The sequence below is a fragment of the Buteo buteo genome, chromosome 7 (genome assembly GCF_964188355.1).
Source record: "Buteo buteo chromosome 7, bButBut1.hap1.1, whole genome shotgun sequence".
NCBI lineage: Eukaryota > Metazoa > Chordata > Aves > Accipitriformes > Accipitridae > Buteo > Buteo buteo.
Genome location: NC_134177.1, coordinates 17512066 through 17537955, shown reverse-complemented (window position 1 = coordinate 17537955; position 25890 = coordinate 17512066). Strand labels below are relative to the sequence as shown.

At 38.3% G+C, this 25890-nt stretch overlaps 1 protein-coding gene across 1 annotated transcript in view; it reads right to left on the bottom strand.

Moving 5' to 3' along the window:
• The window catches only part of SLC9A9 (solute carrier family 9 member A9), a 224283-nt gene that overhangs the window by 197288 nt on the left and 1105 nt on the right, over positions 1–25890 (bottom strand). Inside the window, exons 2-4 of the mRNA XM_075031727.1 lie at positions 17013–17215; positions 12855–12932; positions 12167–12243 (exon numbers count right to left, since the gene is read on the bottom strand). Coding sequence (XP_074887828.1) covers positions 12167–12243; positions 12855–12932; positions 17013–17215 — 358 coding nt within the window. The remainder of the gene's footprint in view (positions 1–12166; positions 12244–12854; positions 12933–17012; positions 17216–25890) is intronic.

Sequence of the window (25890 nt, the reverse complement as noted above, 5' to 3'; positions counted from 1 at the left end):
AGATCAAACCAGAGTGCTCTAGGCTTTAGCCACTTAGGTCTTGAAAACCTCCAAGGATGGAGGTCGCACAGCATCTCTGGACAACCTGTTCCAATGCTTGACTGTCCTCATGGTGAAAATGTTTTTGCTTATATCAAGTCAGACCTTTTTTAAATTACAATTTATGTCTGTCAATTTGTCCTACCACCATGCACTGCTGTGAAAAGCTTGGCTTTGTCTTCTTGATAACCTCCTCTCAAAGCCTCTCTTATCTAGACTAAACAAGCTCAGTGTCTTCAGCGTCTTATTATAGGGCAAATGTCCCAGCCCCTGTCCATCTTGGTGGCCATCCACTGAATTTGCTGCTGTTTATCAACATAGTCAAATGTATAGAGTATGGAGTCAAATGTAATGGCGTTCTTCTCAGACAGAAAGTATTAAGAGGAGAGCCAAGACTAGCGAAACACCTTAGATAGTTCATTGCCATCTTAATACTCAGGAACAACCAAGAGCTGAAGAAAAGGTCTGTATGCTATTTAAATGTCATCTGTCTTTCACTGTGGAGAGCCTGACTATCTCATCAGACCAGCTTTTGTAGGTTCTGTCTCCACTGAGCGTAGCACCTATCCCAGAGCCATCATGAAAGCTGGTGTGTTTACAAAACATTTCAGCCTAATAGCAGTTGTGCTCCACAAAAGATTAATCAGAAGCAAGTGTACTATTTGGTCAACCGGCTCAGAAGAGGGATATATAAAATCGTGGTGGGTGAGTGAACAAAGCATCCTTTGAGTTGGCATATTATGAAATTTTCATGGTAACAGGTAGGAGATCTGTGTCACCTTCTCCCTTTTTGCTCCAAGTCAAGCACACCAGTGAGCTACTACTGCCTGTACACTTCCAAATGTTGGTTAGCGTTTTATCTGTCTAACAGTAAACTGGTCAGTTTGAAGAGACTAAAGGTTGCAGGCAGCTCCATGATACTGAAGTAGAATAGGATTTTCCTCCTCTGTTTTAAATTTCTATTACACCTTTCACCCTGAAGCAGCTCAAAGCACTTTGCAACCAATTTACAAATTCCTGTGTTTATGATAGAGGTCATGTCATTGCCCATCTCGACTCAGAAGGAAGCATGGCATGGCTCACTACCTAGCAAAGCTATACAGTTATGTATGGCCTGAAGCAATGCATAGCATGGGCTGAAGTAGAGATATCTTCCTCAATCATATGCTTTATGTGCTGGTTTGTCATGCAGTGTGGAAGAATGTGGAAGATGGAAAAAGAACAAATACACCAGAGTCAGTATACCTCCTTCTCCTGCTTTTATTCTCTTCTGTAGCCTAGAATTGTTCTGGGAAGAGGGTATGTACTTTAGAGAATGGCAGTGGACTGTCAGGATATGGGGCCTGAAGGGATGTATATTTTCCATTTTACCAGCTCTGTAAAGATGTTTTCCCTGAAAGTTAATATAGAGACTGTGAGAGTAGTCTTGCAAACTTGAGACTTCCAAATGCTGCCAAGGCAGGTGGGTTGCACAGGTGTATGGGTGGTCTACAGCCAGAGAAATAGCAGATGGCAGTCTTTGGAGACCACATTGGGTGTCAATTCTTAAAGGATCCATGAAGATCAGGGAAGAAGACATTAGGAGATCTATCCAAAAGTACTCATTCCTGCAGTAAAAAACTTCAACTTCCAAGGCAAGTGGGAAGAAACTTTGTAAAAAAAAAAATCACCAACCCAACCAACCAACCAACCAAACCCCAAACAAACTCTTCCCTCCAGTGTGGGATTTCTTCTTGGGAAATACCTGGACTCGAGTGTTTTTCCTGTTTTGCAACAAATGCCATTTGCATGTTTTTCAAAGAGTGCATGATTTAAATTTTTTGCTGGATTCCTGGAGAACCTACTGGGTATCAAACCAAATTAAAATTAAACGTCCTTTTGATTTTAGATGAGTCTCCTGGTATTCCAGGTCTGTTTATCTCTGCAGTCCCACACCTTTGACGTTCCCTATAATGCAATTCTTTCAATATCCTTAGTATGCTGAGGGGTTCCTCTGGAAGAATACAAATAATTACAGCGTGCTGTTCACCACATCTGTTTCTGAGAAGAAAAGCTGTGTTTTCTGCATGATCAACTCTGCTGCAGTAAACAATGTCAGATGTTTATTGCGAAATAGCTACAAATTCTGACTGAACTTGCAGCAACACACATAGTTGAATACATCGAAGTACTCTTGGAAGAACTTTCATCACTGCGTGGGTGTTAGTGGTCTAGGAAGCACTATTTTATAACATTGTCTTGATTTAACACAGCTTCTTATCCATAAGTCATGCAAATTAGAGGGGTTTTTTACTACTTTATAGCTTTTAGAACTGCTAGAACTCTCTGAGACTTATGTCTACGAGAAAGCCTCTTCCTGTTTTTACTCCCTTTGCAAAATTCCTACACCCAGGAATCATAGCAGGCATATATTTTCAAGGTTCTCTAAACTCACACTTTACTAACCCATTTTGGATTCACTGAACACCTTTAAACAAAAGTGATAAGCAGGAACTACCCCTTGCAACTGCAGCTGTGAGTTGCAGTTTGCAACTGCGCAGGCTGCAACAGAATTACTTTAGATTTGGACTGACTAAAGAATCAAAGCTACTGCATTGGGGCACTGACCTGCACATTAACAACTAAACACACCAATTCTTTTACGGCTGGGGCTCAGTGTTAGGTTGCCTTCTTTGGAGAACACTGAAGAGACTTTGCTTGATTTTTCAGCTAAATCATGCTTTTTGAGTTTCCTGAAGTCAATGCAAAAAATGGTGCAATACAGCCTCATGACTGAGAGAAAATGCCTGCATGCATTCCAAGATAGGACATGAAAGCAGCCAAAAAACCAAAAAAGGGTACCAACACAGGTACTATACTCTTAGAAAAGTTACACTATATTCAAATGAATGTCTATGTACTAGTTTTGCCTTTATTTCCAGTCATAGGCTGAATATCTGGCTTCGTAAGATTAATAGAAATTAATAAAGCCTGACATCTGAAGTTCAGGGGGTTTTATCACTGAGGAGGGCAAATAATCTATATATAATTTTTCCCTCTTTCTCCCTCAGTTAATCTCTATAGCACCAAGATACTTTAACACTCCCCCTCACCAGTTTCTGTTTGTACCAAAAATCAAGCTTTTATTCTTGCCTGTGGGAAGGTTAAGCATTTGCTATTTACAGGTGGTGTGTGGAGGAAAGATGGACCTGGGATTTTTTTGCGTCATTTGGTGGGAACATGCAGTAGAAAACAGTATTTTAATTAGGAAAAAATTACTACTTTTTCCTTGTACATGAACTAATTCTGAATTAATACAAAAATTATCATCTGGGAAGGCAAGAGCTTAGTTGGTGTAGCAGCAGATAATCCTTGTATAGATATTTGCTTATACCTATGGAGTTTATGGAGACCTCTGTAACAGAAGAGTTTTTTTCTGTTACCCTTAACCTGGCCCCATTTTTCCTTGCAGAAACAATTTCCAAAATCCAGAAGAATCCCATAGTACTGTAGAGTAGATTCAAGCCAAACAACAATTGGTTTTGCTCTGCTGAAGCACATAGCTACAAGTGTTTAGTTTTGTCATGGTTTAACCCCAGTCAGCAACTAAGTACCACGCAGCCACTCACTCACTTCCCCCCCACCCAGTGGGATGGGGGAGAGACTCAGGAGAAGAGAAAGTAAAACTCATGGGTTGAGATAAGAACAGTTTAATAGAACAGAAAGGAAGAAACTAATAATAATAACAACAAGAATAAAATTACAATAATAGTAATAATAAAATAATAAGAATATACAAAACAAGTGATGCACAGTGCAATTGCTCACCACTTGCTGACCGATGCCCAGTTAGTTCCCAAGCAGTGATCCCCCCACAGGCCAGCTCCCCCCTAGTTTATATACTGGGCATGATGTCACATGGTATGGACTCTCCCTTTGGCCAGTTTGGGTCAGCTGTCCTGGCTGTGTCCCCTCCCAACTTCTTTTGCCCCTCCAGCCTTCTTGCTGGCTGAGCATGAGAAGCTAAAAAAATGCTTGACTTTTAGTCTAAACACTACTGGGCAACAACTGAAAACATCAGTGTGTTCTCAACAGTCTTCTCATACTAAATCCAAAACATAACACTATACTAGCTACTAGAAGGAAAATTAACTCTATCCCAGCTGAATCCAGGACAAGTTTCCAAGTTGTAAAGTCTATCCATAGCCCTCAGATGAGAAAGAATAGTCAGATTGTAAACTTAATACTGTTTCACATCAGCAGACCCCATTTGTATATTCTGTTAAGCTTCAGTGAGAAAGTAATACAGAACGCACCCATAACCTAACTAAACATCCCTCCAGCATTTGCCAAACTACCAAAATATCTGTGAAAATAAAAAAAAAAATAATCCCCCGAGTCACGCAATGCTTAATAAACATAACCATCGCATGCTGAACCTCTCACACATGCGCTGCCGCATGCTTAATGAGAGATGGAACCTGTGTCTAATGAGAATATGTCAATATATCAGTATATCAATAGTCCTGTCTCATGTTCCTATGAGGCCAGAGCAAGCTACTTGTTGTTGAGGAGGTTGTAAAACAAGCTAACTTTTCAGGAGAAAATGAATACACCACACACACAAAAAGTCACGCCTTCTTTTTTGTTTTGAAAGACTGTTTTCTACTAAAAATGATTAATGATAAATAGTCTGTTTAAATGGTATGCCAGTGGAAGGAATTTGTCTCCTGATCTTTAGAAGTAGATTTTGATAGGTATACTGATGAGAGAACTAAACTTTGACTGTATAGTTATATCAAGATGCATCATATCCGTGTAAATTGTGTAAAGAAAAGTTGAACATTTCTTGCTACTGCTGCTTATTAGCAACACTGTTATTAATTCAGCCCATACCTTCCTCCTTTAGGAGGCACAAAGAGTGGCTGTTAAAAGTGTGCAGTTAAGAGTGAAGAAAAAACATTTTCATGTGATGATGGAAACTCGATACCACAGACATTTGAATGGAAAATGTCTACTTTCATAGAAAGGTTATGATGGAAAACCCAATCTCATGCCTTTTTTTTTCTTCAAAAATATCTGGAGTAGTATTTGATATTTGTTGATATTTCCTTCTCTCTTATAAATTTATATTTATATATGTGTATGTCTTGTGTATAGAAACAAAAGATTATTCTGGTTTTCAAACAAAAACATTTAAGATTCAGTTTTTGAAAGAAAGAATTTAGAAAATATTATATTATATTATAATCTCAGCTCTTAGTGATAATATGCAACAAACATTTGAATATTCATTTGTAGAATGGTGAGGAATGGCAAGGGCAAGGATTCTTGACTGCCTGTGAAAATCAAGTATGATGACTTATTCCTCACACTTTAATTTAAATGTCAGAAGAGACTTCTTTGTCCAAACTGTTCATCACTGCAGTTAAACACAGAGGTACAAAAGAAATACTTTGATTCTATGTGGATTTTTTAATTAGAAGTTCACTTTTAAGTGATCACCATGAAACAATCTGATATGCTTATTCTAAGCAAGCATCCATATGCTCACAGACTTGCACTGGAATTAATCAGGCCAAACTAACCAACTTTGGCTCTAGTTGGAAAATGGAGAAGTCCTCTCTCTCCAGCCAGAGAAGTCTATGCAAACTAAATAGCTATCACAAACACCTACATCTTTCCCCTTAAAACAGTGATGATCTCAGAATGACTCTTCCTAACACCAGTATTATCAGCTGTTTGTATTTTATAACTTCACTGTCTTGAAACTACAATTACTCTATTTTTTTCTGATCCAAACCTTATTTTTTTCTCTCAGCTTTGTTCAAGCTCACTGCAGCCACAAGGATAGATCAAACTTGGCCTAAGTTGTCTGCAAATATGTTTGCTATTTGACTTGCACACTCAGAGCACTTTAAATTCCAGAAAAATCAAGGCTTGCCAAACATACTAGGCAGGCTGGAAAAATATGAGTAACTGACTGCAAACATGCTGCATTCTGAATATCTAAAATGTGGTTTTGGCATTGCAATTTGAGAGAACCCAAGTGAAACTGAATCAAAAATCACAGATAAGGGCAACTTTATGATGTCAGTGTGTCTGTGCATAGGTATCTTGGCCCTTGCTGGCACTGAGAATGCTGATCTAAGAAGCCAAGATGATTTCAAGTGCAGGGAAAAAACCGCAAATCTTTCTACTCTCCCTGCCACTCAGTACCTCATATGTTGCTCTGATAGGTTGTTACCATAGTGTCAAGATTTTTTCCAAATACTTGAGCACTCTCCCATTATCAAAATTGAAAATACCTATCACAGGCATCAGTTCTGGAAGATGCATCCCATCCGATAACACAGTTTATTAAAAATAAAATCTAAGGGAAGAGAACACTATTCCTTGCAGAAGCTGAAGTTAGGTCCTTCTCCCTGCCTCTTCCTAAAGGGTAAAAAAAAAAAAAAAAAAAAAAAAAGCAAGAGGGGGTGGATGTTCATTTAATTTTTCAGCAGCTCAGTTTTCATGGGCTCTCTGAGTAGCATCAGCTCAGTGCTGCTTCAACTTACAGTCAGTCATCAATACACAGCTAATATCCAGACACATATTGCAAAGATAGAATAACCCCATGCAACAGTCACACAGGAGCACAACTGGCTACATAGCTATGTGCAGAAAACTCCTGGAGTCCTGGAGGATACCAAGTTGAGCATGAGTCAGAAGTGGACTTCATAATTGCAGCTATGAAGGCTAACTGCAAGCCAAGTACCATTCATGGAAGCATAGTGAGCAAGTCAAGAGAAGCCATTAGTCTCTTCTTGGCACTTGTAAGGTGGCATCTGGAATAATGTGCTTAGTTTTGGACCCCCCGTACAAGAAAGACTGACAGGAGACAGTCCAGCAGAGAACCACCAAGGTAATTAGGGGGCTGATATAGGCATGATGTGTGAGAAGAGACAAAGGGCTGAGTTATTTCAGCCTGGAGAGAAGCAGCTTAGCTTTCTCTTGTAACTAGGAGGGGAGTTAAGTGCTGTCTTCAACTAATAGGTGGTTATAGAGAAGATGAAGCCACCTTCTAAGGGGTACATAGTGAAACAATGGGAGGCAATGGTTACAAGGTGAAGCAAGGGAAGTTCCAATTGGATATGCAGAAAAACAATCTTTGTAGTGAGGGCGGTTAAGCCTGGAACAGGTTTCCCAGAGAGCCAGTGGAATTTGCATTCTTGGAGATACTCGGAACTCAGCTGGACAGGGCCCTGAGCAACTGGATTTAAATTTGAAGCTAGTCATGCATTTATTAGGAGGCTGGACTGCAGACATCCAGACATTGCTTCCAACCTAAATTATTCTGAGTCTATGAAACTCAAGAAGTCTGCTACAGCAAGAGACTGCCCACCCTATACCAGAGAAAGCCTCAAAAGAGACTCAACCTGTATGATTTTTCTTGGGAGTCAAGAGCTGTCTCCCTGATCATCCCACGCTATTCTTCAGGAGATGGGAAGCTGGGACCACTGGCAGAGAAAAGATCTGTTGAGAGACTGGATCTTGTATGATCTTATATCATGCAGACCTAGAGTCAGCAGACTCTGTTCACCATGAAGGGGACAACTTCAGCAATTCTGCAAAGTCAATATGTCTTGGAGTGGGGGAATTTCTCCTTTCCCTCATGGGATGTCTCTGCATGGATCCTTGCTAGTCAGACTCGGTGCAAAGGGCATAATTTGGCCTAGCTGGGAGAGCTTGGAAATTACTATAACTTGCATGTATGTTAAGTGGCTGAAGACAGTATTACAGCTAACATGGGCAAGCACTCCTTAGAGCAGTATTTAGTTGAAAACAATTGCACTGCTGCACTGCCTTCACTAAAAAAAAGCAATCCCTCTTACCTCTCCCTCCCCTGCCCTCAGTGGGAATATCTGATTATAGCCTTTTCACCTAAATTCCACACAGGTCCTCTTTCCTGATGCCAGAAGAAAGCATTTCACACAAAAGCAAAGATTTACAAAGAGGAGACAGGCACCATTGTGTCAATGTGTTCCATGGCAACTTTTTAGCAACCTTAAGAGTTTACAACAATCCAAATGATGTTTCTGTTCTTTATTAATGATATTTCCCAGCTGTTTCTGGTTTACAATGAGAGGTCTGGTCCTTTGTTATAGGCTGTACCCTGTCACTACAGCAAGCCCCACAGGAGGAGTTCACAATGGGGTGCTTTGTAATTCACTCAGGCAGGAAGAGCACAGTCCCAATGAGAGGCTGCAGATACACAGAGTTTAAGTCTATGTATACTGATGTACAGTACATGTATATGTGTTGTGTATATATAATAAAAAGTAAGTACATGTTTAATCATACCTATGCACAAAATATTTGTCTACAGCAATACAACCTAGAAGTACCTCAGGGTTTTGTCCTTTCTTTTGTAACGATAGTTCCCTTCAGTAAAGTTTTTATATCATCTTTATTCTTCATGCACTCATTATCTCATTCTTATCCTGACATGTACATTATGCAAACATGCTTCACATTCACATAAGCCCTATTCTGGATATATTACTGCCTCCTCTGCAATGATTTCAGTGGGGGTTGTGGGTTTGTATGGGACACAGTACAAGGCCCAGTGCTGCTCAGTGCTTACTCCTCTACCTTAGGGTTTCTTTTGGATCTTTATCCCTGACTATGGGCTTGAACTTTGAATTGTGAGTAGGAATTGTTTCTAGTAGGAACTTTCTGTAGTAGTTTCTATCTGCAATTATTCTGTTTTAGATAAAATAACATGGATACAGGAATGGCAGTATTTGGACTTTAGGCTAAACTCCATATATTATGTTGCTTTTAACAAGCTTATCAAAGCTGCTCTGGCATTTTCCATTTACAAAGGGCAATGGCACATGTCAGAGCTCATAAACCAAAGGCATGTTTAAGAGCATCACTGGGCTGGACAGCCCTACTGCTTTTCTGAAATCTTACAGAGCTATTAGCAATTGATTTACAGGACAGAAAGGTTCAATGGCTAAGACAAGTGAGAGGAAGCACAGGAAGAGTCCTAATGAGATCCAGAACTACTGTCACCTCAGTAATGTGCTAGCATTCAGCTCAAACTGTTATCAGGATATAGATTTTTTACTGACTTTATAATTCCAACCTTAGAGGTCCTACTAGCCATATAAATGCGTATGAAAAGAAGCAACTCCCAAGAGCTAGGGTCATATGGAGGTGTATATTACTGCAAATAAAGATGGGGGAAAAATATGAGCAATGTAGCTGTCCAAGCTGTGATCTTCATGGATCTATGAGCAGGTATTCACCCCCCAAGTGACAATGCTGTGATACTGATGTTTCTCTTTCACACAGCTAAGTGGTTTTGGAGCTCTGCCACAAGGTGTAGAGCCTCACAAAGAAATGAATAGACAGGTTTAAATGTAGGCACATCAAGCAACCAGGCAGGAAATTATTCTGATTGTTTAATTATGGCATTTTGTGGAATCCTGTATATTCTGGGTCTTTAAAACTCCATGCCTGTTCCCATTAGACAAGAAGGATCCCCAAGATCCAGAGCTTTCTGCCTCACATCTTTTTGCAGAGGAGAACAAGCAATAGGAGAGGTGAGAGGATGAGATGCCATGTCTCAAGGAAAGCAAAATTTCAGAAAGAAAAGCAAGATTAAGCTTTTCCTCTCCAATAACTGAGACACATAGCACACTGTATCCTGGAGTTACAGATTTGTGTCTGAAATTGAAGGTATCCTTTCTCCTTAGCCCATAGATGTTTAGCAGTTTTTCTCACATGAAGGGGAAACAGCCACATACAGAGCTTACACTTCTTTGTATTTCAGCACAGAAGGTGATCATACTTTCATTGTTGCTTTTCACTGTGGAGTCTAAAATTTCCTGACATTTGGACTGACCATTGCTTGCAGAACATTTAATAGCCACAGTGCCTCAGGTATGTTACGATTACTAAGCTACCTGATTATTAGGAAACTAGGATGTCAAGATAGATATGATGACATACCCATAAAAGAACAATTTTAAAATCATTGAACTATAGGTTATAGGTCATGCATGTGTTTTAATATTATCAAAATGACATTAAAGGTTCCATCTCATAATAATGCCAGCAAGGAGCTTATACCTTGATGCAGCACATACATCTTTACTTAAAGGTCCATTATAAAGAAAGGGAAAAGACAGAAATAAAAAATTAGTTGCTTCTATAATTTGAAAGTGCTGTTCATAGGTACAGAATTTGGACCAGTCTTAAATTCAAGTACTCTTACAAAACCTGAAGTGCTTCCATGAATCTTTCCATATCATGCAGAGATGTAAATGGTATGTTTCAGAGTTCTACAGCCCAGGACATCAAGTAAGGCCTACAAGATGCAGGGTGCTTCCTAGTCTAAAACCTGAATACCAGAAAGTTCCATGACTTTCTCCCATTTTGACTCTGCACAATCCCAGCAAGACCAAGGCCTCTCAGCAAGACTTACTTATATGCAACACTGCTCCATCACCTCCACAGACCATACAGACTCAGCTAGCTCAGCTGTTTCTGCACCACACTGCACAGAAATGCCAATGGGATGCCTAATGATGCTAAGGTCAAACTATGAACAGTGCACTGCTTTTCTCAGTAAGGCTCTGTGCAGGTACAGATACCCACTCACAGCAGAATCCAACTCTGGTCATTCGTTTTCACCTGCATCAGGAATTTTCCCAGAACATGAGAATTGAAGTGTATGTGTGATATTCATAAATACTGTGAAACACATGCACTTTTAAGATGCAAAAGGATTTTTAAATGTTTTTTTTTTTTAATTTTGATTGAGCTAACCAAACAGACAAACAAAAGTTTCACATCATGCCAGCCTGGAAATATATCATCCATTTCTGACTAGCGAATCTTTTCTTTAATTAGGCAAATTTTGAAACAAAATTAGAAACTTCACTAAGGAGGTATGGAAATAAAACAGGATTTTTTGCCCCTCTGATTTTTTTCCTTTTTTTCTGCAGAAGCCGTTTAGTTATATCCAGGCTAAATTCACACATAGTTCCAGACTGAGGCGTTTTGCATGATCTTCAACTAAAAAGTTTCACTTAGCCTTTGAAATTACTCCAGTTATTTTACATATATGCCACTAGGTATCTGTTCCTCCCCCTTTTTAGATTTAAAGCCCTTCATTTTCTGTTACAGATCTGCTCTCCTCTAGAAGGAATTCTGGTTAGAAGCATAGAATTTCAATCGAGAGAATGGTTCTATTTGTCAGGACACATGGTTAAAGCTACAGGGTTGTAAAAAGCAGTTCATGCTTACATCAGTCACAGACCAGAAATGAAGGACACGATTTCCTGAATGCCCTGGACATTTCTTGATATCCAAGAGTTTTGCCTTTCCCACTGACCACAGTTCAGCCCCAGCCAGCAACTAAGTAACATGCAGCCACTTGCTCACTCCACTCTTCTCCCAGTGGGATGGGGAGGAGAATCGGGGATAAAAAGTAAAACTTATGGGTTGAGATGAGAACAGTTTAACAACTAAAATAAAATAAAATAAAACAATAATAATAATAATAATTGTAATTGTAATGAAAAGGAACATAACAAAAAGAGAGAGAAATAAAAGCCAAGAAAAGACAAGTGATGCACAATGCAATTGCTCACCACTGGCTCACTGATGCCCAAGCAGCTATCTACCCCTCCTGGCCAGCTCCCCCCAGTTTATATACTGAGCATGACATTCTATGGTATGGAATAGCCCTTTGGCTAGTTTGGGTCAGCTGCCCTGGCTATGCTCCCTCCCAGGTTCTGGTACACCTGCTTGCTGGCAGAGCATGGGAAACTGAAAAATCTTTGACTTAGAATAAGTGCTACTTAGCAAGAACTAGAACATCAATGTGTTATCAACATCATTCTCACACTAAATCCAAAACACAGCACTGTATCAGCTACCAGGAAGAAAATTAACTCTGTCCCAGCCGAAACCAGGACACCATCTCCTGATGGTGTCCTGATAAGGAATTACTTTACCTGTTACACAAGGTATTAAGTATATTGACAATATAGTGTCTGCAATTCTTTTTACAGTTTAGTTTTTAATTGAAAAAAATACCAAGCACTAATAATGACTTCAGCAATAATAGCAGAAGGCATTCACTTACCCTATGACAATGCAGGAGATGGCAGTTCCCAAAAAGGCGTAGGTTAAAATTGATCCTAAGTTACGAAAAAAATGTCTCTGGGGAGGAAAGTTTGAAAAAAAGTCCTTTGTAATACAGTCAGTAAAAGACCTTTCAGACAAAGCTGAAACACTGCATCTAGAAGTGCCATTTGTTACAACCCATACCTCAAATATAAGATGAAACAATATAGGCTACATCAGTTATTCTGGAAAATACAATTTAAGATGATTAATTTTTTGCCTGGTGGAATGCCATCAAAATTCCCCCTTTTATGTATCTGGCCAAATGCTTCAGGATCGTAACAGAAGTTCACATTGAAAGTATCTGATGCAAACAGTATTATAACCCCATTCCTTGAACGAAGAAAGTCCTAATCATGCACTAAAACACAGATAGGCTGCTGCCTACATGCAGTACCACCAGATTCAAAGTCATCTCTTCTGAAAACAGGAATGCCCAAGTGTTATAAACCACACAATCAAATCTTTGCACAGATACGGAAAGGGAGCAGAATGAGGTCTATGCACCTTTAATTTTCTTCCTTTCCTGTCAAGTTCTTCCCATGCAATATAATCATTAACTGACTCTTCTCTGGCACTGGCCTGTTGGATCTACCAAGTAGCAATCACATTCAGTCACTTTTGTAATACAAGAAAGAGACACATACCTTCTTTAAACTATAGCCAGCATGAAATATAATGGGTGGCAGCAAAATGTTGAAGAAGATGGAAGGATCAAATGTCATCTGCCAGAAAGGACAAAAGAGAGGGTAAGGACAAATAAAGTAGCATTTAATTTGATAGGATAGGCTTTAATTGTAACTTCTTATCAGGATTAATCTCAGGATCAGCTTCAATGTCTGCAGGCCAGGACGTTGTTCTGAATTGTTTTCTTACAAGTATTAGTGTGTAGTTCCTTACTGCTTATATATGTAGAATACTACTTGAGAAGTATTCCTTAAAAAAGGAAATCAGTCATGCACTATCTTACAGGGAACACATACAAGCAGTGTTACCTGTCATAGTATCTGCGCTACCAAACACCCAATTTGTCAGTCCCATGGCTTAATTCCTGGTTCAGGCATGGACTTCCTCTTCAGTTTCAGGAAAGACACATCATCAGTATTGTGCCTCAATTCCCCATGTACAGAATGGTGATAAAAGGCCTACACTACCAAAACCAATGTAATATTTCCTTTGAAGCATATCTATTTAGGCACAAACAGAGCTTGCTAATGTTGCTTAATGAACCACTGCCTGTCAGCTAGTATGTGCTTTCTTGAACTACTGCACATGAAAACTGTGCACACTTTGACCATCTTCATTACTTCAGTTGAGTTAACCTAAATGTGATAAAAAATAGATTTTACCTCACATTTTTAGCAGGTAAGGAACATTCATGTGGCTAGGTAATGTAGCTCAGATGCGACATAACTCATTAAACTATAATTGTATAATCACTTCTGCTAACCTGCCAGCACAAGTTTCTGTTGTCCTAAAGTTTCTCAGTAAATCTGTTGACTGCTTCTCTAGCATCATTTCCATTGTAACACATCTAGCAAAATATAATCAGTCCAATCCAGTCAATCAGTTTTGGCCTGACTGCAACAAAACAAGCTCTAGAATCTCCACAGTAACTAGATGTTTCTACTTCCTACCAAAATGTAATTTAGCAAAGCACAAATTGTCCTTTTTGGCAAAAGGACTGCCTATACAGACATGAAATTCACCAATGGCATAAGCCTTTTCTTCCAGATTTTTATTTGAGGGTTTTGTGATCACCTCAATTTTTAGCAGCTCAACTAATTTACCAGCAACATCCTCAGTTCCTTGCTGTTTTTTTTTTATTTCTATACATGTTGACATTGTAAGTCATATTGTCACGACAATGAAACTGTAATTGGCTTCTGGTGACAGTTATCTGTCTCTGTGTTACTGAAGATGCAACATATCACTGTTATGAAATCTAAGAGGCACTGATGCTGTCCTATTGTCTACATATCTTGTATCTGTTTTATAGGCAAAGGGGGTTCCTTATATCCTCAATAAACTAAGGACTAGATTGAGTCATTCTGCAAAGACTAACTGGATTTTCTGCAAAGACATAGCTAAGGTGCTTTTTGCTTTCAGAACTGAAGGTATGCTAGTGGGTTAGTCTCTTCACGGTTCCTGTTCCAAACCACTGGCTGGCACAGCAGGAGACACCACTTGGTCCTCTGTTATCCAGTTCGTTATACTCAAATGCCTGTGTAATGTCAGCCCCGTTCATGTGAAACACACATTTTTGTTTCTACAACAGTTTATAAAATATCTGTTAAAATTTTTAAAGTAATGCTAGAGTGAGGATGATGTTAGGTAAGGCAAAAAGTTCTGAGTCCAGCTGTTGTCGGTACACTGTTCCTATTTGCCTTCAACTTCAGGCACAGAGAGAGACCAAGAACAATGTTCAGTCACTGCAGTTCATTACAAGTAGCTTTCAATAAAATAGTATCCTGTTTAAAACCACAGCATTGCTGGAGAAAAAAATATTTTAATAAGTCCATGTACTGTTTGCTGTTCTGTCAGTGGGCTGTATTATACCAATAATTTTAAAAGCGACAGGATGTAATTAATGCAAAGGCTCGCAGCTCCTTTGTCCAGATAAAGTATATTTTAAGGCTACAGTATTCTACATTAAGTATTTAGCTTCAAAAGAGTAAGACCTGACTAAAAAATTACTTCTATCTTCTTACTAACAGATAGCTTGATTTGATAAACAAGAAGTGACAGCTCAGCCTTTTTTTCCATTCTGCTTACTTTGAATTATAAAGTTGAAAAAAACTAGCTGGCAGATAACATGCCCACAACTTTATCTATGCTGGTAACTTCAATGAAAACACGATAGAAAAAGGATTTTCTTCACTTATGAACTAAAAGCCTCAAATGTTAATTTTGGAATTAATTAAGCAAATACATTAAAATATTTTTTCCATAGGCATCACAAATCCTGACTGCATGTTTTATTATTCAAAACCATGTTCTAAAGAATACATGTTCGTAAGTCATGGCACAGTCTATTCTTTCTGATAAACACACTTAGTAAAATCTTATACTGAGGTCAAAAGGGAATTACAGTTGTACAAAAACCAGAGCTTGGTGTGATCATGTTTTCTGTTTTTTACGTTAGTGCTTTTGCCAGTCAGGAAGGCTGTCAGGCATTGTTATTGTTTCCTAAATACTGTTGAATTCCTCCCCCTTTCCTTTTTTATTTATTTTCTTTGTAAGGGGGGCATTTGCCAGATGATTTTAAAGGAAAAAGGAGTGAAAATCCAGGCAGGCTGAGGCTTCTCCAGTAATATGGAGAAACACATAATTCACAGTCGAGACTTCTAAGAATCTTCCAGCAAAGTGAGACTATGGAAAGAAGATTGGGCAATCCCCTGTCAGGGCAACAAAAACTTCTGTACAAGTTAGTGCTCCTCCTTTCTCATAATACAAGTCAGCTTCAGTATATCAGGTCTGACGGCGATGTTCAAATTTAATGCATTAGTACATATGCCTTGGAAATTAAACACACACTTGGACTAAGACAAACCTCTTGCAACCAACTAGCAGGAAAAAGGATGAAGATTCAGAAAAATCTGACTAGTCTGACTGCCACAGTATCTTCCTGTCTCCACCCACCACAGCTCTAATAGCCCTTAACAGTCTAGTTCTTTCTGAGAATGGCAAGTCTGGCAGTAATGACAGACAGGCACACAATGGTGCTGCATCAGCAAGGAATTTGGGCAGATGGTTAAGTACTAACATCTGCTGAGTTCCCCGGTGTACATTCTAAGCATAACTTAAAAGTTTTTATAATGATAACCACTATAATAAACAGGAACATGTATTACAGTGCTAGATAAACAATAATACTTGGAAAAAAGCAAAATAAGATATTGCAATATTGTAAAAAAAGCAATGGTAAGGGCTTAGAAGCTTCATGTAAATATGTGATGTCTTCGAACATAAAATCCAGGTTTCAAAAAGTCCCTCTGCACTCATGAGTTCTTTAAATTGCTGTAATTTTTTAATAAAGTGAGCGTTACATGAAATAAATATTGCAAGGGTGGGGAGAGAATATACTAACAAAGTAAAATATTTCAATATATACTGGAAAACAGAAAAGGCCATGACATTGTAAAAGACTCTGTAAACTTCCTCCCACACTTCCCATTTTGCATCCAGCCTGAATTGCCACAATGCTGTCTCCCCAAGCTTGGGGATAGCCAGCGAAATCCCTGCTGAGGACCACTGTAGTAGTGAATGAATGTATGAGAACATTGTAATGCACTTAAGCGTTATAAACCCCCCCCACTTATCTGTGGAAGTTTACATACTTACAAGTTTGTATTTTGTAAAATGTTTAGAGTTTGTAGTTACCTCTGCTGTATACAGGAGGTAAACCTCTCTTGCATTATGCTGCCAGAACAAGTCAATTTTAAGACAGAGGACAAATAAAGGTATCAGTGGGGTTTATAAAGTTTTGGCGGTGATGAATCCAAGCTAACAGCTGCATCTGCAAGTGAACTTGGTGTCTGCAGAAGGTGGGACTGTTATCAAAAAGAGTTCTGGCAACTATTCTGCAAGCTTACAGCCAGTTGTATGCTAAATGATGGTCAGGTTTCTACCACACCTTATTTCCCTTCCTGTTCTCCTTCCTCACTTACCCTTCTCACCCTAAATTCAGAATAGCTTCTCTCTCCCTGTGTCACATTTTAGCTTGAAACTTGTTTTCCTCTCTCAAGGGTGTAAATAAAAGAAATATCTTACACAGTTTAGAACAAAAATAAGACCGGTTTTACCTTTTGAAGCATTGCATTGCCCTGGTGACCATTGACATTGTGGTGGCTGATCTCTCTTTTGTATTGATATTCATAGACCTGATTAGTTATATTAATAAGTAGAGTAGGCAGCCCAGATTTCAGCTTTTCACATTCATAAACAGTTCCACTTTCAACATCTGGTGCTTTTGTTGCATATCTTATAATTAATCCCATTACAAGGCCTGGAGAGGAAAAAAAAAAAAAAAATCAAAACAAGCCAAAGAGATTCAGGTACTTTTAACTATCTGATGCTACACAATTACTGATTTGGAGAAAAATGAACTTTATTAAAGCTAGGACACACCTTCTCAGTGTTCCCACGTTCACAGAGGTACACCTCACTCAACACTTCATGGATGACCATATTCTTCCAAAATGGTCATTTCATTAGAATACAGATGTTGGTTTGACATATGCTCAGTTGTACTCTTATTTTTGTGATCCAGTTGCTGGAATCATTCTGATATACTTATTAACTGAGTTGCTCATCCACCGCATTTTCAATAGATATTTAGAGAAGGGGGATGCCTGTATAACCAATGTGCTCTACTAAGCATGTAAAAATCAGCTGTGCTTTTGGTGACTTTACACACTTCATTCATGGGGGCAAAACTCTGACACAGCATTCTTAGGCACATTCTGCTTTCTGTAGAAAACTGTGTGTGGTTTTGAGACTGTATAAACATGGGAAAATAAATGCAGGAAGAACGAAAGGAAGATTAAGACTGGGATTAACTGGTTTGATTATCTACAATTTAGGACTCTTATCTAAGACAGACATTTTGGCTCCCTTTACAGTTAACAGAGAGGAAAATGTACTTCTGCGATTGTCCTCTGGAAGGTACACTTCTTTCTGTTGGCTCTAGTGGGAGCCTGCATGATTACTTCAGGAGAGGTGACTAATATTTAGCTAGATAACATTACTGAGATTATTTCCACCCTCAGAGACTTGGGTTTGGTTTCAAATTTAATTTCCATGCTTCTTTTATGTCCTATGTGCTTTAAGTCCCATGTATATGATGAACAGCTTTACAGTTACTAATTATGAACACATTCATAAAATGCTAAGAATACTCATATTAAATATTGATGGAAGACATCTAAACATCTACATAGATACACTTACTAACGAAAGATAAGAACAAAATTAAATTACAGGAAATAGCTGGTAAGCATCTGAAAAATATGTTAAAGTTTTATCCAGTAATCAGATGCCACGGTGATAAAAGTGATCGTAAATGCCTAGAGCAATAGCATGTCTTTGTTATTGCCACAGTTTCCCATAATAGAGACTCTCTGAACTGCAGATTTCTAGCCTACATGTAAGGCAGCTTCCTGGACTGAAGCTCCAACAGAGTAACAGCTGTAGTGCTTGTCTAGTATGCATATGCATGTACGCTTGTTTTTTATCTATTGTTTAGTATGGTTGGTTTGTTTAAATGGTAGAGGATTTAGATAAGCAGTAGAAAATCCCAAGGCCACTTTCTTAAATTATACAGCATTTGTGAATAAATCAGGTAATAAATGTCGCTGCAGTAAAGACAGAATTCTGTGAAATTTTAGAGGAAAGCATGTACGGGGAAAAAGGCAGCAAGCACTGCATGTGCTAATAGGAAATATGACTTCTACAGTGGTCAGCCCCAGATGTCCAAAATTGTGAGTCAGAACCCAGGAAACCATTAATTAATTAAAACAGTCAGGGTTTTCATCTTATTTTTATTAGATTTCCTCTAGAAAACCACATCTTTAATTTTCAAATTCAATTTCAAGTACATTAAAAATTCAACTTCATTTGATGCTTGGACAAGACTTGATGTTTCCTTCTCATTCTCTGGAATAGAAAACTTCTAGTTTTCTCTTTACCATTTTTGTTCCTATCACTCAATGTTTTAAACCATAGCCTCTGTTGCACTTCAGTTACCAGGTATTACATAATCAGCTCAGATAACAGAAATATTTTGCAGATGTCCAGCAATGCCTGTGCAAGGACACTGGCAGGAAAAGATTATTCAAGAACTAGAGTATTTGGCAACACAGTTTGCTAGAATCAGTATCAGGTCACAGCATGGAATAGGTTTCAAATAGTGAGGAGAAAGAAGTGTTTGGTTAGATGAATGTGCCATTACAACCTGTTCACCCATCCCATCATCTCCTCTTTATCTTCCTTTTCTTTCCTTCTGCACTCTCTCTGTCTGCTTACCAAATTTCCCTGTTATGTCCCTCATTATCTTTCACATGATTCATCTGTGCTTCCCCAACTTCTTGTCTTGCTGCATTTACTGGTCTCTAACATTTACCTGTTCGTTTACAGCACCTGTCATATTCACCTGCCTTTTTCTGGATAGATTTACCTAGACCCTCACACTATGTCTTCCAGAATTATGTAGGACAGTAATCTTTTTTCTACTAGCCTTGTTTCTGTTACACTGGCAACAGTGAGCATCATGCTTATTTGTACAAGTAACGGTCGTCTTGCTGCATACAGAAGACAAGACTTTAAGGAAACAGTGCTATTTTTAACTGAGAGCTCAAAAATCATGAATGAAGAGATAAAAACATGAAAGTGATTTTAAAAATAAGAGTTTAAATCCTACTATTCAGAGTTCTTCGTCTGTTTTTAGCCTTTTGTTGTGGTTTAACCCCAGCCAGCAACTAAACACCACACAGCCGCTCACCCACTCCTCCCCCCCCCTCCCCTCTCTCCTAGGGGGAGAAAATCGGGAAAAGAAGTAAAACTCGTGGGTTGAGATAAGAACGATTTAACAGAACAGAAAGGAAGAAACTAATAATGATAACGATAACACTAATAAAATGACAACAGTAATAATAAAAGGATTGGAATGTACAAATGATGCGCAGGGCAATTGCTCACCACCTCACCGATTGACACCCAGTTAGTCCCCAAGTGGCGATTTCCCCTGCCCTCACTCCTCCCCGTTCCTATACTAGATGTGACGTCCCATGGTATGGAATACCCCGTTGGCCAGTTTGGGTTAGGTGCCCTGGCTGTGTCCTGTGCCAACTTCTTGTGCCCCTCCAGCTTTCTTGCTGGCTGGGCTTGAGAAGCTGAAAAATCCTTTAGACTAAACATTACTTAGCAACAACTGAAAACATCAGTGTTATCAACATTCTTCTCATACTGAACTCAAAACATAGCACTGTACCAGCTACTAGGAAGACAGTTAACTCTATCCCAGCTGAAACCAGGACACCTTTGAAGTTTAACTGTTTACATGGCTTGTACACATAATAGCTTTCAGTATGGCAACATGGAACGGCTCCAGGGAGATCAGTGGAGACCAGCTGACTTTGCCTTTAACATCTCTGTCATACAGCCAGGTGGACTACTGTGTCCTACAACCTTCTGAGACTCCTAGTATGTCTGTTATATTGGCTAATACAGCATATACTTTGAACCAAATTATTTTTGATTGTTTTAAAAATGGAAACAAATGTTCTCAACTATAGTAACGCAGTTGCATTGAATTGTTAAAGGGCAAATTATTTCAACCTGTAGTGTCAAGTTTAGACTAGGAGTAGAAGGCTGTTCTTATTCTGTATTTTGAGAAGATATGTTATCTTCAGCTGTAGTCTCAAACTGCTTTGAGGTCCCTGTAGCTCTCAAGGAAATTCTATAATGTATTGAATTTGAACAAAATGTGGACGGGATCCATAATGATAGGCTAATTCAGAATATTCTCGAATGCTCTATGGAAGGTTCAAAGACAATTGCTATCACTACACTATATTGCAAGAATCAATATAAGTGATGGGATTGTATTCTTCCTTCAGAATTAATATATGTGCCAAAGACCCTATATAAAACCCCCAGTGAATTAAAAATCTGGGAAGAGAGTATTTAATATTTTAGTAGGTGTATCATTTATGGAATGTGCTTTATGCTTTAAATCATTATACAACATTTCTTTCATGATAGAATTCAGGAGCCAGGATCATATTCTAAAAGAAAGAATTCATTTTTAAATAGGCGTATAATGTACTCTCCACTACTCCATCCTCCAAACTGAAATCATGCTTTTGTAATGAAACATTCTTTATAGTTCATTTAAAGAAAAAAAAACCCAACATTTGGGAAATACCATTTGGATGTATCTACTATGAAAAAAGACTGACTTCTAATTTCCTTGCAATCAGTGTTTTGTGGCAGAAAAATTAAACATCAAAATTTTCTCACAAAGTTCTACGGACTTTGGTATGTAAAAACATACCTTTTGTACAAATAGTTCTAGTTTCATAGTGGCATGCACAGAAAGCCTGGCTTTACCCTGTAAGTCTAGGAATTTGGCAGTTAAAACTCCCTGAATATGAGTTGGGAATGATGCTGCATCTACCTGACATCACAAGTATGTATTATACTAAGATACTGGTCAGCATGAATAAAAAAGTTTCAAATAGTATTACATCAGTTAAGGATGTAGGTAATTATAAATGCAAACTCTTGTGCAAGGCAAAACTTGAGTGTACTAGCACAAAGTAGAGAACCTATCTTGTATCCTGGGAGTCCAAATCCAATTATAAATGTTTTCAGCTCAGCTTCCCCTTATTTAAGACATTTTCCTTCAAAACTAGTACCAAGGCTTCATTTAATTCATGTTTTAAGCACATTATTTAAATGCAGGATTGAAACAGAAAAGGGTGTAACATTACAGATTTCTTTTAAAAAGTCTCAATTGTCCTTTGAAGTAAGATCTTGCAGCAAAATCTCACTAACTAGAGCTCAGTCATATTTCAACTGAAGGCAATGCAGGTTTTCCAGCTTCTTCAGTGAAAGCAGGATAAAATCCTTAATCATAGATGAGAGCATTGGAAGGGATTTCTTAAATCATTCATGCCAAACTTCTGAGCTAAACAGGACTGTTCTTTCCCCAAGATTTTATCTAGTCAGCTGTTAAATGCATTCCTTAATAATGACACTCGGGGATGCAGTTTTAGCCGCTACTTGATGTTCCCAAATATTTTAGAATTTCTTCCAAGTTTCTTTGTTTGCCTCAAGAATGCTATTCCTCTCTTCACCTACCCACTACAAAATGTCAGTTTCTGCCTTGATCATGATTTTCCCATGCTTTCCTCAGAATCCTGACAATGTTTGTTCATTATAAGTGTTGTAGTCAGGAAGACAATGAAGTACTCTATTTTACTGAGGGCTAGAGATTCCTCTTTCTGGGACTTGTTACATGCATTGCTGTCTCAGAATTAGGGGAACTCAGAACACACAATCAGAAGGAAACTACCATTATTTCACAGAAGAGGCATAATGGATTTAGGAGGTTTAAGAATCATATTGCCTAATCATTAGACACCTCCACCAAAGCTGAATCAAGAATTCTGATTGTGCCTCACTTCCAAAACGCTCTGCATGGGATCCTCAGAAAAGGCTGAGGAAGGGCTACTGTGAGTCAGCTTTCCCATTGCACACCTGTCAAGAGCTGAACAATTGGAGGAAAAAAAAAAAAAAAAGAAAAAAAAAAGCGGTAGACCTCCAATCCCACCCCTCCAAACCCCTCAAAACTTCAGGAAGCATCTCTAACCACTACAACACAAAGCCATTTCTTGTGAGTGGTTCAATGACTGTGTCCTGTCATTCATCCTTTTCATGTTTGTCTTTCAGTCTGATCAACTAGTCCCACAGAGCACAACTTTGAAGGCAGGTACATCTTCATTCAGCCTCACCTCCACCCTAATGGGTATCACACATTCCCTAAGGGCAACAACTATTCAAGCTGAGAACTATTTCAAGCAAAGTTGCTAATTAACCTAGTAGATAAAAGGCACAGATTGTATTAGTGGGTTGATGGTGGAATTTTTTTTTGTTTGTCTGTTAGTTGTTTTGTTAAAGTTTACTTCTGGCTCCCTACCTGCAGGAGTGCTTTAGCATCTTAATCAGAGGTAACTAGTGGCACCTGTATGTAGCTCTGATACCTAAATTCTGGGGAGGATGAGAAATTTGGATACTTGCACTCAGTTTTTTCTTGTGCTAGCTTTGGGCTATTTCTCTGCTAATGTGGAGGGCCATGACTTATGTATTATGTCGGGAATTTGGCATCTAAGGTTTTATCACTGAGGTATCCAAATAAGCCAGGCCCTGCAGGAGCTGGCTAATAGGCACTCAAGTCTTTTGTTGTCTAGCTGTCTATTGTCTAGTACTGAGAGGCCATCTTCTGGGGTCTGCTGCTAAGAGAGGCTATTAACTGAGAGAAGTGGCATTCAGTTTTCATTACCGTTTGTGTAGATAATCTACCACACTAATTCCAACTATGCTGTCATATAGAAAATTGTGCTGATAAGTTATATAAAGGATGTTTTTTCCTTTCTGGGTGGCACAAGTTACTTTTTCATATCCACCTGCCTGCTTGATATACAGAAATCAAGAAGTAAGTTGAGTTTACTATTTGGGGTCTGTTTGTCAAACCAAGCTCCAGTGTTCTTGTTCTCTGATATACTGGAAAACAAAGGAATGAATAAATAAACAGGTAAGTCTGTATTCTTCTTCACTGTTTGTGAGTAATTTTTCAGTCTGGTGTCAAAACCAATAAACAAAATGTGTGTTTAAATACTTTCAAGCTAAATGCCTCGAAATGTATATAGACATATATATGTACACTTTTTTTGTGTGTGCGAAATAATGTTGAATTCCTGTTGAATTAATTCTTATGAACTGATTTTGGGTTATGCTAAATGCTTTCGGTTTTTTCATTGCAACTGCAGAAAGATTTTTAATTTAAATATAGCTATATTTAGTGTTGAACCATTGCTTTGATAAAAAAAAATTAATACATCTCAGTTTCTAAATGGACAGTTTTCAGTGTGGGCTTTTTTTTTTAGCTGGAACTATTCAGCCTAAACCTGCATTTTCCTACAAAGTTTATGCAAAAAAAAACCCCAAACATCCCCTTTATTTGTTCTATACTTTAAATAGTCTTCAATTTGTGGCTGTTCAGCACTTTGCAGTAACTGTAAAACTTCTTCCTGTTTTTGTATTTCTGTGGTTGTTTCCCCCCCCGGTCTTCCTTATATTTCACTTTCTCTATCCTTTCTGCTGCTATACCCCTAGTGACACACTGTCTTAATAAGTAATACAGACCCATCTACCACACTGTGGGACACCGTCTGCAAATAAGTGGCCATATTCTTCTATCACTTGCAGCAAAATTACTGGTTTCTTGTGCTGCTATTCATATATCTAGCAAATAGTTCAAGGGGCTGGAATAAAGCAAACCGTAGGGCAGAGACTTTTGGTTTGTACAAACAGGTATAAACCAGAACTGTTCTGATAATGAAGACAAAAAATAAGTGAGAGCAGGATTTAGCTCACTGTCAGTGCTTGGTGACATGAAGATTTTCTCCTGAAGCTGCTGCCTGTTGATCTGACACCTCTATCACGACCTCTGAAATTCCACTTTCTTTTCATTATTGCTATTCCACAATGCTAAAGATACCAAACCCCATATCCAAAATTTCTAAGGATAAAAAGGACATCATCAGCTTTTTGGATCATATGAACAAGCTTTTTTCCATGTTTGAAGGCTGCCATAAATAATGCAAGACTAAATAGATAGTTTATTTACAATCATGAGGAATATTTCCTTTGTTCATGAACATTTTAATAATTCAAAAGCTCTGTACTGCTGGAGCACTAATCTTTTAACTTATCAAAAGAATATCATGAGCTGGTTATCCTCGTGATGTGCAGATTATGTGCTGTGCAGGCAGCAAAATAGAACCAAAACACAGATAAAACTCTAAATACTGATTTATTTGTGTAATGTTGTATTCCCCCATATTTCATTTCTATTTTGATAGACTTTTGTCTAAATCTTCAGCAAATGTTGTCAGCTGCACATGGGAAACAGCACAATAGTGTAAAAGAAGCTACTATAGAAGAGTCAGCCACGCAATGGGAAAACCATCGTAATTTACTAGCTGATCATAATGAACATACTGCACAGTGTTTCATGGTTTTCCTTTTGAGAGATGCTAGTAAAAATGCAACAAGCAAATGTATTCTCAGTGATGCTATGTAGCTTGTACCCCGTAAAACTGTTAAACAACAATCTAGGCGATGCCTGACAATGAAAACCATTGCATTTAATGAAGTATTTTGTGATGTGCATTTCAGTCTCAACTGATTCAGTTGAAGTGTGTTTTCTATGTGCAACAGATTTCAGGATTAGAAAAAGGGCATATTATCAAATAAATACTTTTTCACAACTTTAAAATAAACTCAAGGCAGATAAGAATTAAGAGATCCCACAGACCCAGGTGTTAGGGGCTCAGTGACTGGCTTTATACAAGGCTTTCTTGTTTACTTGCTTTCCTTCAAAGTATCAAGTCACCTGTGAAGATAGTAAGTAAGCCAAGAAGATAAAATAGCCTGTGTTCTTGAAATTTCATACAGTTAATTTATCTAAGGAAATAGTTTGAAAGGGATACAAGGAAGACTGTGATCTTCAGCTGCAGTCCGCCTATGGAACTGAGATGACCTTAAAATTCTTGATATAGAAAAAGCAAATGAAACTTTTATCTCAAAATGTAGGGGTCAGTTGCCTTTTTGTTGCAGGCTTGCAGCTGAACCTCTACAGAGTTCTTTGCATGCGGTATGCCATGATAAACAAATATTCTTCCGAATATGCAATTTTAACAAAACCAGTTTTGGGTATTACACTGCTAGGATATGTGATGTGCATAGAATGAGTCTGAGTCAAAACAGGCTGGCATTTAGATACTTAATGATTGAGCTGTTGATTTTTATCTTCCATTTTGACAGTGTTACCCTCCTGTAGGTGTTTTATTGTAACAGAAATGGCAGTCACACGCTTCTCTCAAAGTGAAACAACAG